At 54.6% G+C, this 17,042-nt stretch overlaps 2 protein-coding genes across 7 annotated transcripts; one reads left to right on the plus strand and one right to left on the minus strand.

Moving 5' to 3' along the window:
* Window positions 1-9: 9 nt before the first annotated feature.
* Window positions 10-6,352, minus strand: C19H19orf54 (chromosome 19 C19orf54 homolog). Of its 5 annotated transcripts, none has more exons than XM_045988993.1 (6): window positions 6,041-6,352; window positions 3,620-3,688; window positions 3,069-3,193; window positions 2,629-2,758; window positions 2,466-2,536; window positions 10-1,708 (listed from the first exon to the last, which is right to left on the minus strand). In XM_045988993.1, exons 3-6 carry the CDS (start codon window positions 3,169-3,171, stop codon window positions 1,371-1,373), a joined length of 642 nt encoding a protein of 213 aa, XP_045844949.1. In that variant the 5' UTR covers window positions 3,172-3,193; window positions 3,620-3,688; window positions 6,041-6,352; the 3' UTR covers window positions 10-1,370. The 5 variants fall into 5 exon arrangements, with proteins under 5 accessions (XP_045844949.1, XP_045844950.1, XP_045844948.1 ...); XM_045988994.1 differs by having other exon boundaries at window positions 3,069-3,332; XM_045988992.1 differs by having other exon boundaries at window positions 5,307-6,352.
* Window positions 6,353-6,534: 182 nt separating this feature from the next.
* On the plus strand, window positions 6,535-16,727 carry SNRPA (small nuclear ribonucleoprotein polypeptide A). 2 transcript variants are annotated; one of them, XM_045988997.1, is made up of 7 exons: window positions 6,535-6,671; window positions 7,130-7,222; window positions 9,848-10,020; window positions 12,523-12,702; window positions 14,367-14,540; window positions 14,884-14,972; window positions 16,355-16,727. In XM_045988997.1, exons 2-7 carry the CDS (start codon window positions 7,150-7,152, stop codon window positions 16,512-16,514), a joined length of 849 nt encoding a protein of 282 aa, XP_045844953.1. In that variant the 5' UTR covers window positions 6,535-6,671; window positions 7,130-7,149; the 3' UTR covers window positions 16,515-16,727. The 2 variants fall into 2 exon arrangements, with proteins under 2 accessions (XP_045844953.1, XP_045844954.1); XM_045988998.1 differs by lacking the exon at window positions 6,535-6,671 and adding an exon at window positions 6,970-7,039.
* The last annotated feature ends 315 nt before the right edge of the window (window positions 16,728-17,042 follow it).

Here is a 17,042-nt window from a genome sequence, read left to right on the forward strand (position 1 = left end):
CACACAGAGTCAGCTTTGTGGAGTTTTTTCTTTCGCGTCTGGGGTGTGTGGGCTCCAGGCTCCCGGTTTCACTGTCGGTGCTGGGTGGGGTCATGGGATCATGGGCCCTTTGGGATCATTCAGTCGGAGTTCACCGGCCACTGCTTTTCTAACCTCTCTCTGTGTTGGACAACGTGGGGAACAGACTCACAACTGGGACAGCTCCCGGCTGCACCCTCAGGGCCTCCCAGGACAGCACACCGGACAGTGCCAACCGTGGGGTCCGAGGCGTGAGGGCGGGGGTGCTCTCCTCGGGGGAGAACCACCACAATGGACATCTCTAAACAAGACCCTTTGCCCGGCATTGAGTACTCGGACCAAGACAGACCTGCTCCTCCTCTTTCAGAGTGGGAGCGACAGGTCTTTGTTCAATCAGGAACCTCTTTCTCCACCTACATCTGTACAGACTAACTGCTGGGTTTGCATCCTGGCCCTGCCACTGGCCAGCCGTGACCTCAGGCCAGACCTCACACACTTCTCTAGGCCTCAGTCTCTCTACCTGTAAAACGGAGGAAGATCTAGTCCCTTCCTTACAAGGAGAAAAAGTTAAATGAGTTAAAATGGGCAAAGGGGTTGGCACATGGAAGCACTTTCTGTGTGTTTCTAATCCAGAAGGCAGGGTGGGGGAGGAGCCATGCCTGAGGCTAGGGAGTCTTCCCAAGGAAGATGAGCCAAAATAGAGAACGAAGGAGTTATCCTTAGCCGAGGACTGGGTGCAAGGGAGTAGGACACTCTGGGGACCTGGAAGGCCAGCGTGGCTAGTGGCAGGAAGCATGAGGAGCTGGGGCTGGGAGAGTTTATCCCCGTCCTGTGAGCAACAAGGAGCTGCCGGAAGCTTCTCTCGAGGTAGGTGGTAAGACCTGGTTTATATTTTGAAAGGCAAGGCATCCTAGGCTCTATGGGAACAGACGCGGGGGGGGCGGCAAGGGGTGCAGTGAGAAGGCTCCTACGGGTGTCCAGAGAGAGGAGGCTGGTCACCAGAGAGAAATGTCTGGATGCAACATCGGGGTGGGGCAGACAGGCAAGACCTGCAGGCCGGCTCTGGTGAGTCTCTTTCCTGGAGAGGGAGCTTGTTTGACTGGCTCCTGGCTTGAACCCCAGCCATGCATCAGAAGCCCAATACTGCAGGGTGGGTGTGGGAGAAGGGGACTGGGACCAGACGAACTGGGGTGGCAGGGGGCCTCCGTGTGGAGGGTCTCTGGCTGGAGGTCCTGGGGAACACGGCCCACATCCGCAAGCTCTTGCAAAGGGAGAAACCGGGGCACTCTTCTCATGGTGACAAGCCAAGCTGTGCCCAGGACCCTGTCAGCCCGGCTCAGGGCTGCAGCAGGCTAGTGGCTGGAGTCTCCCGGTCTGAGCAGCAGGGCCTGGCCACAGAGGCCAGCCCGTACCCCACCAGCAGGTACCACGTACACCCGGCCGTCGGCGGCCCTTGAGGGCGAGAAGTCCGTCAGCTGGAGGTTGCTGTCCCGGACCTGGTCATAGTCCCACAGCTGGTAATGCCAACTCTTGCCCTGCTTGGAAAGAAGGTAGACGGCTCCTGCGGAGCCTTCCTCTGGCAGGGCTGGTGGCTGGTGGGGCGTGGTGGGCACTGGGTGAAACAGACCTGGCAGCTCGGGGTCCTCAGAGTAGCCGAGGCAGGGCACGGCCCGCACACCCAGCAGGACCCCTGGGAGGAGAAGGGAAGCTGTGAGCAGGAGGGCGCGCTGACTCCGTGCAGGGGCTCATCAAGCTCCCTCCACCACCCTTCACGGAAGGTGTGGGTGCTGCCTCCATGCATCCCTGAGCGCCTGGTGGGGCCGCGGGTACATAGGTGGGCTGGGACTGGACCTACAGTGTCTGGTCCCAGGACAGAAGCACAGGGAGGGGAGGGGGAATTCAACAGAGTGGGCATCATTACCCAGTGGTTTCCTGCTGTCTAGTAAAGGAAGGCTCAGAGGAGCCGAGGCCACGGACCCCGGCATGGGGCAGCCTCCCAGGCCACCCAACATGCAGGTGGCGGGGTGGGGGTGGGGGTATGAGGATGTTGAGGCCGATCGAGGCCGACGCTGACTCACACATGCAGTGCGCCTGCCCTGTTCAGACCTTTATATGCTTTGCTACCGTTGCCTCGATTTTCATATGGAGGAAGGAAAGACCAGAGTCACAGAGCCAGGAGGTGGCTGGACCCGCTATGGAGCCCAAACAGTTTGATCCTAAAGTCTGCGCTCTGAGCTTTCATTTGTGGAAACCCTGATTGGCAGATACTGAGGCACCTGCTGCCTGCCAGGTCCCTAACTAAGTATCCTGTGGGGACGGGGACAGGCCAGCCCTGGTCCCTGCCCTGAGCACAGGAGACATGCCAGTGTCAGGCTGAGAGTGTGGGGTGCTTGGGGGGTGCTGGGGACAAACGGGGAGCACACAGGAGTATGGGAGGGGAGACCCACCTGTGCTCACTGCCCAGTGGGCCTTGTGGCCCCTCCTATGACACGGCTCGTGGTTGAAATCCTCATCGTAGCTGGTGCAGGGGGTTAAGGCCAAAGCTGCAGTGTGGCCCTGGGACCCACCCTTCTCCCTCCCTACCCAGCTCCCTTCAGGGCCTTGGGATACGGGATGAGCAGGGGATGTCCAGAGACAAGGTGCCATAGGACGCGGGCTCTGTTGGGACCGCCCAGGCCACCATGGAGCTGCTCAACCTGGCAGCCCAGTGCCTCCTGGGCCAGCTTGCCCATGTCGGCCACTGCAGGGGTGACAGAGAGAGAAGAATCGCTGTGTGCCTGGCTGCAAAAAGGGGCTAAGTGGGGATCGGCACCTCGAATGAGCACTGCAACCGCCGCTTCTCTGGATAAATGCAGGAAATGAGGCACAGAGAGGGTAAGCTGCTTGTCCACAGTCGCCCAGCAGGAGTGGGCAGAGCTGGGCTGGGAATGAAGACAACCTGGCTCCAGGGTCCACCTCCTAATATTCTACTGGGTGGGGGAGAAGGGCCAGAGGACTGGAACAGGGTCCCCTCGCAGGACTGGCTTGAGACCCCCGTGCCCCCAACTCACCAGAGAACATCTCTCCCTGGGCCGTGTAGCCTCTCTCCATGGCCATCTCCACAAGTCTCTCCAGGGGGACACCGCTGGGTGGTGCCAGGAGTGTGCTAGCCATCCACAAGGCCACCAGTCCGCATCTGGGGAGAGACAGGCCCCGTACCTCCACCCCTAAGTCATGTCTTTACCAAGCCCCCTCTGCCTCCAGAAGCTGGAGTGTAAGGAACTGGTGTGCCCTGCTGGTGCTGGGGGGGTTTCCTTCTTCCCAGGCCTGGTGGGCTGCAGGGAGGCCAGGAAGGTGGGGAGAGAGGTCACCTGGGCTTCCAGGAAGAGATGCCAAGTGGAGTCCGAGATAAAGACTATTCACTTACTTACTTGCTTGCCCATTCACTCCAACAGTTCACTGCACATGCACCCAGGACCCCACCCTCCAGCCCCCTTTCCCTCCCCTCCATCTCCTCCCAAGATGCCTGGGACGAACCCGTGCCTCCCACCCTACAGAGTGGCCCTCAGGAAGCACACGGCAAAGGCAGAGTGGGGTGGGAGTCCCAGATGAGGGCACGTACTGAGGGCCTTCCTGGATGAGGGATGGCACGTCTGCACAGAAGAGGATCCATTTTAAGTCATTTCTGAAACTGAATCAGATCATGCTCAGGTCACATGGGAACCAGTTCAGCTCCTAGATCTACCCCCACAACCCCCTACCCCCTGGCCTCGAGGTGTGATTGGAAGTGGAGTGTTGAGGAATGGGGAGAGGAACCCAGGTCCGGCTGTCCTCAGGCCAGAGGGCAGCTCGAGGCTCTGATGCTGACTTCCCTCTCCCCTGATGAGCCGCTTGTCCCCTCCCAAGCCTCCGCGTCCTCATCTGCTCAGTGGGAATCCTCCTTCTACCTGCTGCTCCCTGCTCCTTCTCTGGGTTGTTGTAGGGCCAAAGAACAGATGTACAAAATCTTTGCAACTGGGAACCAGGAAAATGGACTTATTAGAGGAAATTTCTTGAAGGCGGGTGTCTGTTTACCCAAATCCTTCCTGTGATTTTTCCCCCCCCCTTCTCAAGCCTGTTCAATGGGGATGAAAATCCCTTAACCCAGCCTAGAGGAGAACCACGTAGGACTACACTCCAGGCCTAAGAGATCAGCCAGATATTGAGCCCTTGCAGGCCTGCCCAGCCCCACCCTTGGGGAAGTCAGTATAAGATTTTTGATCCAATGCAGCCCCAGGGCTCAGGAGAGGCTGGACAACATGCTTATCCAGTATTTCTGTTCCAAGGCCAGTGAAAGAACAAGGCTGGTGGGGGTGGGGTAACCCCAAAGCTCCCGGTTCCCAGTTTGGAGCACTGTCCTGATGGAAGATGGTAACACAGCACAGTGGTTAAAGGCACTGAGGCCTGCTGCCAGAGTGCAGACTGGGTTCCTCTAAGTGCTGTGGTGAAGTAACCACCTTCATAAGCCTCAGTTTACTCATCGGGAACATGACATAACCATAGTTCCTATCTTACAGAATCACTAACCCAATGCCTAAACACACTGAGAATAGTGCCCCACAATGTCCTAACCAAATGGATTAAAAACTTGTCCAGAGAGCTGGAAGTTTCTTCCGTGAGTCTGGGCAACTCACGCCTTGTTACACCGGGTCACCACAGCCCCAAGCCGGATCTAGCCCCCTCCCACCTGGATCTCTGGGGGCTCCGGCTTCCTCCTGGACCCCTTGACCGTCTCACCACCTCCAGTCCCCACAGGTAGCCTCCCTCTCTGTGCAAAGCCCTTCCGCAGCTCCCGCTGCCCTCAGGATCGTCCGCCTCCCTCCACGCGGCGCCCCTGCCCTGTGTGATCTGGCTCCTGTCCACCTGTGGAACTTCATGTTTACCACCTCCCCCATCCAGTTGAAGAAATATTTGCAGATCCTGGAAAAGAACACCTCTTCATTTCAGCCTGTGCAGAGGCACAGGCTGTTAATTCTCCTCCTCACACCCGGGACAGCTCTCAGTCCCCACGAACCCCCAGGTCTGGCCAGGACCGCTGCCAGGACTCCCTTATTATAGCTCTTACCACTTTGGGCTGTCACTGGTGAGGAAGGGATCTGTCCCTGCCCCTGGACTAGGTGCCTGTGGGGACAGGATTTCTCCTCTTTGTGGAAGGCATGCCCTGCATGGGTCTAAGTAGACAGCAGAGGTTTTTGACTTTGAGGAAACAGGAAACCCCAAGAGAAGACAGTTGAAGTGACCTGGGGACAGGTGGTTTGGTGACACCCTACCGGTCCTTGTGCAGCTTCAGGAGCCTCTTCACGTCATCTCTGCTCCTGGGGACTGGGCCGGCCTTCTCTAAAGCCTCCTTCAGGAGCTGGCTCTTCTCTAGGCCGAAGACGTGAGGGGGAGCCAGCCCCCTGACAGGAGGTGGAGGTGGGGGTGGGGGGATAGGGGCCTGGAGACTTGAGGGAGGTGGAAAAGCTAAATTGGGGACATCTGGGGGTAGAGGAAGTGTAGTGATGGGGGTTTGGGGAACAGGGGTTTGTGGAGGGGCTGGGGGCTCTACCGGGGGAGAGCATCGAGAAATCATTTTGGGGTCTATGACATGCAAGTGCTGGAAGATCAAAAATCGGGGCCGGATGGATACTCTAAAAATGAGCTAGTTGCAGGCATGGACGTTCTGAAAGTCTTAGTGCGGAGTTCCAGAACTTGGGTGCTGAAGAGTGGGCCTGAAAGGACCAGGACTGACACTTGGAACCATGGAAGCAGGGGGTTAACAGGGCGGGTCCCTTATCCGGAACTAGATTTGTGGTTTGGGGCTGGGTTGCAAGGCTCAGGAGAGGAATTTAGTTAAGGGTTACTGTATTATCCCAGGCGAGTTTTGGAAACTCAGGAATCAAGGCTTGGCTCTAGGGAGGGGCTCCTAAACGGTGGGAATCTGTGGCCCAAGGCTAAAGACCAGAGAATTCAGCCTCTGTAACCCCTCACATCCCAGGCCCGAGTTCGGAACCTTGGAGCTGACCTTGATAAATCAGAGGTCAAGACATCAAATTGGACACCTGGCAGGGAGGATGGCTTAGTCGTGGAGAAGGTCCCGGAATCGGAGCGCGAAAGGAAAAGCTCTCTGGCTTGGGGAAGGCTCAGAGATCGGAGGACGCTAAGAACCGCGATACCACCGGGATAAGTGACGGAGACAGAGACTCCTCCCCTTCCAGCAAAATGGCGGCCGCAGCACACATTATCCCTTATCACGTGGCGGGACTCGCGACTCGTGCCCACCCCTACAGAGCCACGTAACGAGAGAAGGCGGGGCGTGGGAGGGTGTTGGAGAGACTTTCAAAGGACCGCCCCCGGAAGCTGCCCAAGGGCGAGCGGCTTCCCCATTGGTCAGAAGCGCGTGAGGGGGTGGGCCTTCGTTGATTGGTCCCAAGACCCTCAGGACGGATCGGGCGGGGTTTTTCTGCCGAGGCGGGAACCCAAATGTCGTTTTGATTGGCAAGATTTGGGCGAGTTTGACTCTGATTGGTCAAGCTACTGAGTTTCCGCGCGGGATTGGCTTGCAGAAAGACAAAGGCGGGACCAGAAGAGGAAGCTTTCGTAGTCGACTCTCAGAAACCGACGCGGCGACACTTGCGGAACGTGCGGCTCTGTTGGTGAGTAATCTTGGGCGACGGCGGCCATCGACGCCAGGCCAGGGGAGCGTTTGCCTCCTGGGCCTTCTCGCGCCTCGTGTGGGGAAACTATCTTCCCGCTGCGCGAGGTTAGGGCGCTTCAGAGTCGTCTCTTTACTTAACTGGCTCCTACATCCGGGTTTTTCTCCTGGGCCGCCCTTTGAGCTCCTAAGCCAATGGGATTCGCCACTTAGGACGCTCCGCCTACTGGGTCAAGTAGAGCATCTTGGGACTCGTAGTAGACCTCTAGAGATTTCCCTCTACCACGCGGGGAGGAGAAGTAGGGTCCCGCTTTCGCTTTGTTTTCCGAGCTGTGCCGCTTTCCCGCCTCTCCTCACTTCCTCCTGGAAGTAAGATCCCTCAGCAACCCGTTAAGCCCGCTTTGGGACAGAGGATTTGGAGAAACCCAGGGCTGAAGTTACCTTTTTTCCTTCTTTCAGCTCTACCTCGGCACCTCTCCATGGCAGTTCCCGAGACCCGCCCCAACCACACTATTTATATCAACAATCTCAACGAGAAGATCAAGAAGGATGGTGAGTTCTGGGGATAGTCCAGACTCCAGGTGACCTCGCAGGAGCCGGCCCCTTCTTCCATCCCCCGCATTCACGTCTCTTCCTTCGCCTTCTGCAGCCAAACTGTCGGTTAATTCTTCAGCCTTTGCACTCACTGCTTCTTGTGTCTTTAACTCTCCTGCAGTCCATCTTACGCTCTGGCCATTAACCTGGTCACTGTGGTTCATCCCTGAACGTCTCAGCTCACAGGACTCCTCCAAGAACCCTTTGGCGTCCCCTTACGGCTCAGGTGCCTGCCCCTGACTTCCCATAGGCCCAGGACATGTCCCGCTCAAGCCCTGATTGTTCTGGGCTGTTAGGGGGTTGTCTGCACTGATCTGGGAGCTCCATGAGGATAAGCGCTGGGATGGTCTTGGTCACGGTGGTATTCTCAGTGATCAGACCACGATGGAGGCATCTGATTTCCAAAAGGAGATGGAATTATAGTAACATCGCTAACACCCTTATCGAGAACTGATATGTACATCTTTACTACTTTAAATTCTCCCAGCAGCCCTTCAGGAAGGAGCTATAACACCTTTTTCTCAGATTAGGAACCAGACTCAGGGGTGATATGACTTGCCCAAGGCCACACAGCAAGATAAAGGGGTTGAGGCCACCAGCGTGGAATTCGGCTTAAGAATTCGATTCCTGACATTAGATGTATTTTTTCCATTTCCTTTATCACCTTTATTGAATTTCATTTTCTGTATCTGAAAACTGAACAAAGTCCTGGTACTTTCTTTGCATGGACGTTACATGGATTACCTGAGCCAGACATCATCTATGCAGTGCTTCCTTATATGGTATCCAGTCGTTAGTAAGGGCTGGGTAAAATTTGTCTCTTATCCCCTTAAGAAAAATCTTGGGGGAGGGGGAATAAAAAAGAAAATTCTCAGGGAGAACCAAAGGAGTTTGCTGGGATTAAGTTTGAGGTTGCTAATAAAGTTACCGTTGAAGAAAACCAGACAAGCCATGTAAGTCCCCTGTATGTGCTCTTAAGAGTATGGTGCCCAGCCAGTGGGGCACGTGGATAGAGGCATTTGTTCCTTCTCATAGAAGAGGAGACATTTCAGAGGAGCCTTCCAAGTAGAGGAAGCTGTGTGTATGTTGTGAGGGAGAAAAGTGTTCCGAACCTGGACCAATGGGCAGATGTCTAACGGCCAAAGAGACCCTGGGGCATTCTGGAAATGACAGCTAGTTTTGTGTGACTGAGGCTTGTGTCCAGGGAGAACCCTCCAGTGAGTAGTACACTGACCTGGCCTCTTGTGGGCGATGGGCCATTAGACTTTGTCCTGAGGCCATCTGGGAGCCAGGCGAGGGACACAGTCTGGTGTGAGGATGATGTATGGAGACTGAACTTGAGTGGGAAAGAGGGGAGAAAGGAGAGAGGCCCAGAGTCCAGGGGAGTGACTTTTTTTTTTTTTAAGATTTTATTTGACAGAAACACAGTGAGAGAGGGAACACAAGTGAAGGGTGTGGGAGAGGGAGAAGCAGGCTCCCCACCAAGCAGGAAGCCCAATGCTGGGCTCGATCCTAGGACTCTGGGATCAGGACCTGAGTCGAAGATAGACGTGCAACCAGCTGAGCCATCCAGGCGCCCTGTCAAGTGTGGTGGTTTGTTAGATGCAGTGGTGTGGGGCTCAGATGGACTTGGGTCCCGCTCTATAGCTTCCCAGTACCTCCATGGCATTCCGGAGCCACTGACGAATCCTCTGAGCGCCTGTTTCCATTTAGTAAAATGAAGACTATTACGGTCACTATCTCGTAAAGTGGTTGTGAGAATTTGGTGACTTTTTTTCCATAAAACATATAATGGTATCTTTACTCACGCAAGTGTTTTTGGAGACGGGTGGCCACTAAAGTCTGCGCGGAGTATTGCAGTAAGCCAGTGGGAGGGGCTCGTGGTTAAGGATCACTAAACCAGTAGGCACATCTGAGGTCAGGAGGTGGGCAAGACTGCAAAGGAAAAGCAAGTAGGGTACGAGGAGTGGGGAGAGTGGCAACAGGGCACCTTTATTAAGACAGGGTGATCAGGGGGAGGCCTCTGAAGTTGGAACACTGTTACTGAGACCTGGTTGACTAGGAGACAGCTGTGGACACAACAGGAAAAAGGTTCTTGTGGTGGAGGCAGTAGTCTGGGCAAAGGTCCTGAGGCAGCATCCGTGTCCTGGTCTGGGAAAGGGCTGTGAGGCCAGTGTGACTGGAAGTAGGGGAATGGGGTGGAGTGTGGGGGGACCAGGTTGGAGAGGTTGGCCAGGGCCGCTTCACCCAGACCTGGGTCAAGGTGCCAGTGAGCGGGAAAAGCATGCTCACATTTATTGAGCATTTGTCATAGGCCCTTTGTTACGTGCGCCTCCTCTTCTTCGTCTAGCAGGAGGTACCAGCACCCTCCGTGCTCTCAGAGGAGCCCCCACAACTCACCCCAGTGTTCTTGGTTGCTGCTTCTACTGCTGGCCCTTGAGGGGTTCCTGACCTGCGACATCGTATCAGGTGGCTGATGGTTTCCCTTCTGGGCCTCTCTCGGCTCTGAAAAAGGATCTCAGCCCCCGGACAAGGTACCAAGACCTCCAGTCACCCATGGGCCTTCCCTTTCTTCCCCTGCAGAGCTGAAGAAGTCCCTCTATGCCATCTTCTCCCAGTTTGGCCAGATCCTGGATATCCTGGTTTCCCGAAGCCTGAAGATGAGGGGCCAGGCCTTTGTCATCTTCAAGGAGGTCAGCAGTGCCACCAACGCCCTGCGCTCCATGCAGGGTTTCCCGTTCTACGACAAGCCCATGGTGAGTGCTGTGGCAGACTAGATGGGTCTGGACCTCTTGTCACCCGTAGTCTGGTCCCCTAAAGTCTGGAGTCTCTCTGGCTGTTTGTCAGCATTCACTGTTTTTTTTTGTGCTGGAGCCGGCGGTGGGGTACCCAGTGACTGAGGGAGCCCCCAGCTCTGTCCTTGCAGACCCCAGGTGATGACGACCCAGAGGAGTCAGGACCAGGATAGGGGAAGTGCACAGATCTTGGGGAGCTTAGGGGAGGCACCTGACCCAGTCTGGGGGCCCAGAGAAGGCTTTCTAGATGTGAGGCTCAAAGGAGAAGGACTAGCTAGGGAAGGCAGGGGAGAAAGTGTTAGGTAACTGAGAGCCTCTGCAGTCGAGGAAGTGGGTCAAGTTGGTTTGGCTGGAGAGAAGGGTGAGCATGGGGTGGGGGTGCTGGGGAGCCACAGAAGTGTTTAGGGAGATGCCTCTGGCTGTGGGGGAGCGTGGATTAGAAGCTGGAGTTTAGGGGAGATGGCATGGGCAGGAGCTCCAGCCCCGACCAGGTGGGGGGCCGTGAATGGGTAGAAACGGGTGGATTGAGGTTCAAGAGACCATATGGACAGGGGCGCCTGGGTGGCTCAGTGGGTTAAAGCTTCTGCCTTCGGCTCAGGTCATGATATCAGGGTCCTGGGATCAAGCCCTGCATCGGGCTCTCTGCTCAGTGGGGAGCCTGCTTCCTCCTCCCTCTGTGCCTGCCTCTCTGCCTACTTGTGATCTCTGTCTGTCAAATAAATAAATAAAATCTTTAAAAAAAAAAAAAAGATCATATGGACAGCCAGGGGGCTGCATTCTGGAAGGTGAAGAATGGCTTAAAGTACCTGCCCTGAACTAGTGTTCCTGTCGGATCGTCGGCAGCCATCTTTTGTTCTTGGGGCCTTTTCCCTTATCCCTCTATCATCTGAGTTTCACCTGATGGGAACATGCCTCCTTGAACCAACTCCCTTGGGGGAGGGAACAGCAAATGCTGGTATGTCCAGGTCCCAGGCGGATCACCTCCTGTGGAAGACAGTGGGCCCCAGGAGCGGCGAGGTAGCCTGGAACTCTCCCCTCTGTGTGGATGGGGCACTGATTTGCCTGCTGTCACCTCTGGGCGTGAGCCCAGATTTGCTGCATCTTATATGGCTTTTCTGGGGCAGCTGGGAATTCACTCTTGAAGTATAAAGACCATAATGTTACTGGGTCAGTTCTCCCCTGCTCCCCAGATCACTGCTCAGAGCATTTCAGACACTTTTTTTTTTCTCTTCAGATTTTATTTATTTATTTGACAAATAGAGATCACAAGTAGGCAGAGAAGGAGGCAGAGAGAGAGGAAGGGAAACAGGCTCCCTGCTGAGCAGAGAGCCCAATGCGGGACTCGATCCCAGAACCCTGGGATCATGACCTGAGCGGAAGGCAGAGGCTTTAACCTACTGAGCCACCCAGGCGCCCCCTGAGAGTGAGTTCTGTGCAGGAGTCTGTCAAGTTAGCCAGGTCTTCTGAACCTTTGCAGTGGCCTGCTTCTTCCTCCTCCCCCATGGCTTTCCTGGTCTCTGCTTGGACCCCTGCTCCCCACAGGCTCTTCTCTACATGAGGCCCCAGGGCTGCCTCCAGCACACCAGTGAAATCTGCTCACTCCCTCCTTGGGTCTCCCTCCCTCCCTTTCTACACCAGTGTCACTTCACCAAGGCCTCTCTTAGCCACACTCTGAAATGTTTCATTCGTATCTCTTTTTTTTTTTTTTTTTTAAGTAGGCTCCATGCCCAACCTGGGGCTTGAACTCAAAATCCTGAGATTGAGAGTCACATGCTCTGAGCATCTTTCTCATGTCTCTCAGTACAGCATGAGGGCGGGGCCTTTGTCTGATGGGCTCATTGCTGTACCCCCAGAGTAGAGGGTCTCCATAATCTGCTGAAAATGAGCTTTAGCCTGTGGGTTTTATTTTTTTTTAAGGTTTTATTTATTTGACAGACAGAGACACAGTGAGAGAGGGAACACAGGCAGGGGGAGAGAGAGAGGGTGAAGCAGGGTTCCCGCCGAGCAGGGAGCCCTATGTGCGGCTTGATCCCAGGACTCTGGGATCATGACCCAAGCCAAAGGCAGATGTTTAACGACTGAGTCACCCAAGCTTCTCTGGAGGTCTGAACTCTTGTGTGATTGGAACCACCCCTTCCCCCCATAATGTTCCTGTCCTGGCCCTGTTTCCTCGGGTTTCTGCCTTTGACCCAATGCTCAGGACTGTCCTATCTTCCCTTCAAAATCCCAGCAACCCACTTACTGTGTGCCAGCTACTGTTTCAAGCACTTAAACTCATTCAGGCCTTATGGTCATCTTTTTCAAGTGGGAAATCTCCACAGTCCCCATTTTATAGATGAGGATGTTGAGGCCATGCGATTTCCATAATCGTACTCACTGAGCTGCTGGTAAAGGTCTGCTTTTGCACCCAGGCAATTTGGCCTTGAGATCGACACTCTTCACCCTCTGCTCTCTGTTTGGCAGCGCATTCAGTATGCAAAGACTGACTCGGATATCATTGCTAAGATGAAGGGCACCTTTGTGGAGCGGGACCGCAAGCGGGAGAAGAGGAAGCCCAAGAGCCAGGAGACCCCAGCAGCCAAGAAGGCCGTGCAGGGTGGGGCAGCCGCCCCTGTGGTGGGGGCCGTCCAGGGGCCTGTTCCGGTAAGCCAGGGCCCAGAGATGCTGCCCTCTCTCCATCAGGCCTGCCTTAGCCTTATGGCCTGGCATGTGGGCATAGTCAGGGCAGGGAGGGCTCCTCTTGGGATTCTGGCTCCCTCCCTTTCCATTTCCTACTAGAACTTGTTCGCCTCTCATTGAGGGATAGCACAACTGGGTGATGTCTACACTTGGAAGGGCCTCCGTGCTTATCTGACTGTTTTGCAGAAGCTTTCTTGCTCTTGTGTGTCTGTCCCTTAGTTTCTTTCTCCCCTAGACCTTGATCTTGTTGTCTGTGTCTTAATGCCTATGCAGAAAATCGAGAGGAAGCCACGAACCACTTTTTTGGATTCATTAGTGAATTTAATTTAGCAGGCTCACCAGAGAGAAGGTCGGTGTGGAAGAAACCAGTTTTATTTCTCTGTGCTAGTATAACAAACACGTGGACTCCAAATTTGAAAATACCGCAGGATTAAATGTAATGAAAGGTGTGCAGAAACCACCCACTAAAAGTACAGAACATCACTGAGAGAAGTGGGAGGTGAACTCGGCAAATGGATGGGAGACTCAAAACTTAAGATGCCAGTTCTCCAGATTGGTCTAACACGCAACACAAATCCAGTCAAAACGCCAGCAGGAATTAGGAGGGCATTGGCGGTCCATTTCCAAAGGTGTGTGAAGAGGCAAGGCAAGGTGGGAGAGGAGAATGAAATGGGGGGGGCACTATAGTCATCAAGGTAATGTGATGTTGGGGTGGAAGATGGACCAGGTTGCAGAAGAGGGTCCAGAAAAGGTCCACACAGGCTTTCTCAGCCGGTGAAGTCTCCAACAAGGTCCAGTAGTAAACGGACTTTTTTTTTCCCCCTAATAAACAGTGCTGGACCAATTGGTCAGTATTTATGAAGCAAAGTATTAGTCTTACCTCAGCTATGAAAGTTAATTTGAGATGAGTCATAGACCTCAGTGTGACAGCTAAAACAATAAAGCTTCTAGAAGGAAACAGGAAAATCTCTTCATGACCTTCGTGAGGGCCCGAGAAGTAGAAACATCCTGTTTTCTAAACAGAATGGAGAAAAGCACAAGATACTTCAGAAAAGTCTTTTCCTTACTTTGGGGTCTCCACATTGGCTCTGCTGCTTGGGTCAAACACTGTTTGTCCGTCTTTCGCCGATGCTGGCTCCCTTTGTGTCTGGCGTCAGCAGTGGGGTTGGTGTTACGGCCCCGCTTCCCTGCTCTGACCCACTCCCTTCTTCTGCACCCAGTTTTTTGTCCACCTTTGAGTCCTCAGCTGTGGTTCCCGCTCCAGCCGCCCATCTTCTCTGGGGGTCGGAGTTGTGCTCCCTGGGGCTGGCTCCCTTCTCCCCACCACGCCTCCCGTCTCCCTCAGCATCTGCCCTGCCCAGCCCCTCCTGCTCTGCCTTCCACTGTCTGTTCCTCTCTCTGCAGGTGTCTTCCCCCACCCAAGTGAGTTTTTGTAAGGAAAAGTATAGCCTGTGCTCATGTAGGTTTTGGTCCATCCATTTTCCTTCCGGTGACCTTTGTCTCCATGGGTGCCTTGGGCTCTCTCCTTGCGTCTTTCACACTCTGGGTCTCCCGATGCGCTCTGGTCCTCTCTGCCTCCTGCTGACGTCACACCCGCCCTGCTCAGCCCTGCCGTCCTCTCTCCTCAGGGCATGCCCCCGATGACCCAGGCGCCCCGCATCATGCACCACATGCCTGGCCAGCCTCCCTACATGCCGCCTCCAGGCATGATCCCGCCCCCAGGCCTGGCTCCCGGCCAGATCCCACCAGGGGCCCTGCCCCCACAGCAGCTTATGCCGGGCCAGATGCCGCCTGCCCAGCCTGTAAGTGTCTCCTTCTCTTGGGTGTCATAAATAGCTGGGACGTGCGAAGGGAAAGGGACAGAGACCGGTGGGGGCTTGGTTACAGGGGCGGAGCTTCGGGTGGTCAGGGTGAGGCTGGAGGGGCAACCAGAACCTAGTCAGACTCGGTGAACTGCGGAGAGCCCGCCGATGGCTAGGGCAGTGCTCTTTGTGGCTTATGTCCTGGTGGGGGCAAGTCGGTATAGACAGGCAACCTCAGGGATGTCAGGTGAAGGGCCCAGAAAGAATTCAAGCAGGGCGGGGCTGGGAAACAGAAAGGCAATAGGTCCCCCACTAGACTCATGGCTCTGTCACTCCCTTGCAGCTTTCAGAAAATCCACCAAATCACATTTTATTCCTCACCAACTTGCCCGAGGAGACCAACGAGCTCATGCTGTCCATGCTTTTCAACCAGTAAGTGGGGCCGGGTGCTGGGCAGGGGCCAGAGGGTGATGGCCAGGAGATGGCACCATATCCAGGTTGGTGGCGTCCTGAGCCTGCTTGGGATTTGCAGACAGGACAGTGACTGGAGGCCTAAAATGTGGAAACTGAGGCCAGGCCCACGGCCAAGGAGGTGCAGTACTGGCAAGCCTAGGGCGTAGCAGTGTGGGACCTTCTTTGACTTTGTGAGGGTGGGGGAGCCCCGGGCCGCCTCTTTCTAGTCTCTAAACCAGAAAAATGCTAGGTGCATATAAAATAACAGTGAGGTGGTACCAAGCAGATGGAAGGTTTTATTTATTTGAGAGAGAGAGCCAGAGCACAAGGCAGGGGAGGGTCAGAGGGAGAAGCAGACTCCCTGCTGAGCAGGGAGCCCGATCCTGGGATTCTAGGATCATGACCTGAGCCAAAGGCAGACGCTTAACCAACTGAGCCCCCGGGCGCCCCCTAAAGATACTCTTAAGACAAGTCCCAAGGAGTGTGGTTGGACCTCATTCCTCCGGCTGCTGGGGAGTTGGGGAGATGGAGAGGTCAGACGCACTTCTTGGCTGTGGTCTGCTCTGGGGCAGTCGGAGGAACAGAGCAGCACGGGTGGTTCTTTGTAACAGTGTCGACAGGGAATTTTGCGAAACTCCGTAAGGCAGAAAAAAAACAGTATCATACGTATATCCTCCTGTAAAACAATACGTACTTTGTAAGAACAGCGGCAGAAGAAAGTGTACCCAGCAAGCATGAGGATGGTTGCCCAATGGGGAAGGAAGTTAGGGAAGAGAACGGGGAAATGAGAGAAACAGCGGATCGTAGAAAGGGTAGTGTTTATTCCCGGAACAGGGTGGGTGGGTTATGATTGGGGAAGGACATGGGGGCGGGCAGTGTCCTGTTTCTTTTTCTTAATTTTTTAAAAATTTATTTTTATTTTTAAAAGACTTTGAGGCAGAGAGAGAGAGAGCCCAAGAAGGGTAGGGGCAGAGGGAGAAGCAGGCACCCCGCTGAGCAGGGAGACCAATCTGGGGCTCGATCCCAGGACCACGGAATTATGAGCTGAGCTGAACTGAAGGCAGACGCTTAACTGACAGCCCCACAGGCGCCCCATGTATCCTGTTTCTTGATCTAAGTTGTAGGTTACAAAGGCATAGGTGTTCACGTTAAAACATTTCCTTAAATGACACGTTTGTCTTGCGTGTACTTGTTCCTGTTGAGGTTCCTCCACTTTGCACTGTGCATCTGGGGCTGGATAATCATCGCCCGTGGTGCATTGTGGGATGTTCAGCAGCATCCCTGGCCTCTACGCTCCCAATGCCAGAACATTCGGGGAACATGCCGAGTCTGGCTCCCTGAGATCTTTTCCCTTCTTTCAGGTTCCCTGGCTTCAAGGAGGTCCGACTGGTCCCCGGGCGGCATGACATTGCCTTTGTGGAGTTTGACAATGAGGTCCAGGCAGGGGCCGCTCGGGACGCACTGCAGGGTTTCAAGATCACCCAGAACAATGCCATGAAGATCTCCTTTGCCAAGAAGTAGCACCTTTTCCCCCTGCCTGCCCCTGCCCCCTGTTCTGGGGCCACCCCTTCCCCCCCTTGGCTCAGCCCCCTGAAGGTAAGTCCCCCTTGGGGGCCTTCTCAGAGCCGTGTGTGAGTGAGTGGTCGCCACACAGCATTGTACCCAGAGTCTGTCCCCAGACATTGCACCTGGCGCTGTTAGGCCGGAATTAAAGTGGTTTTTTTGAGGTTCCGTTTTTCACAACCATTTGTCGTTTTTATTTTCTTACGCTTTGTGCCGCCTTTTCTTGCACATCAGAATATTCTGGGTGTTTGGACCTCTTAGCATGTTGGGGTTTCCAACCTTGGGGAAACACAGAATAGTGTAGTAACTTTGTCTAAGCTTCAGGCATCTTCGCCAGTTTGGAAAAATTCCTTTTTTGTCTCCTTTCAGCATTCAGAACAGGAAATTGCAACCCCGGCTGCCACGTACAGTTCGGCAGATCATGTACTATGCAAGGATCCCACCTAAATTTAAGGGCACACTATTCATTTTGTAGATTTGTATGTT

Source organism: Meles meles, chromosome 19 (assembly GCF_922984935.1).
Source record: "Meles meles chromosome 19, mMelMel3.1 paternal haplotype, whole genome shotgun sequence".
In the NCBI taxonomy this organism is placed as follows: Eukaryota; Metazoa; Chordata; class Mammalia; order Carnivora; family Mustelidae; genus Meles; species Meles meles.

Excerpts from the sequence above, each read along its gene's own strand:
- C19H19orf54 (XM_045988992.1), bottom strand. The coding sequence starts at position 5,608 with ATGATTTCTCGATGCTCTCCCCCGGTAGAGCCCCCAGCCCCTCCACAA. Across the intron at positions 2,537-2,628 it reads GGACATCCCCTGCTCATCCC|CTACGATGAGGATTTCAACC; the intron begins GTATCCCAAGGC and ends CCCCTGCACCAG. Across the intron at positions 1,709-2,465 it reads CCACTGGGCAGTGAGCACAG|GGGTCCTGCTGGGTGTGCGG; the intron begins GTGGGTCTCCCC and ends TTCTCCTCCCAG.
- SNRPA (XM_045988997.1), top strand. The coding sequence starts at position 7,150 with ATGGCAGTTCCCGAGACCCGCCCCAACCACACTATTTATATCAACAAT. Across the intron at positions 7,223-9,847 it reads CGAGAAGATCAAGAAGGATG|AGCTGAAGAAGTCCCTCTAT; the intron begins GTGAGTTCTGGG and ends CTTCCCCTGCAG. Across the intron at positions 14,973-16,354 it reads CTGTCCATGCTTTTCAACCA|GTTCCCTGGCTTCAAGGAGG; the intron begins GTAAGTGGGGCC and ends CCCTTCTTTCAG.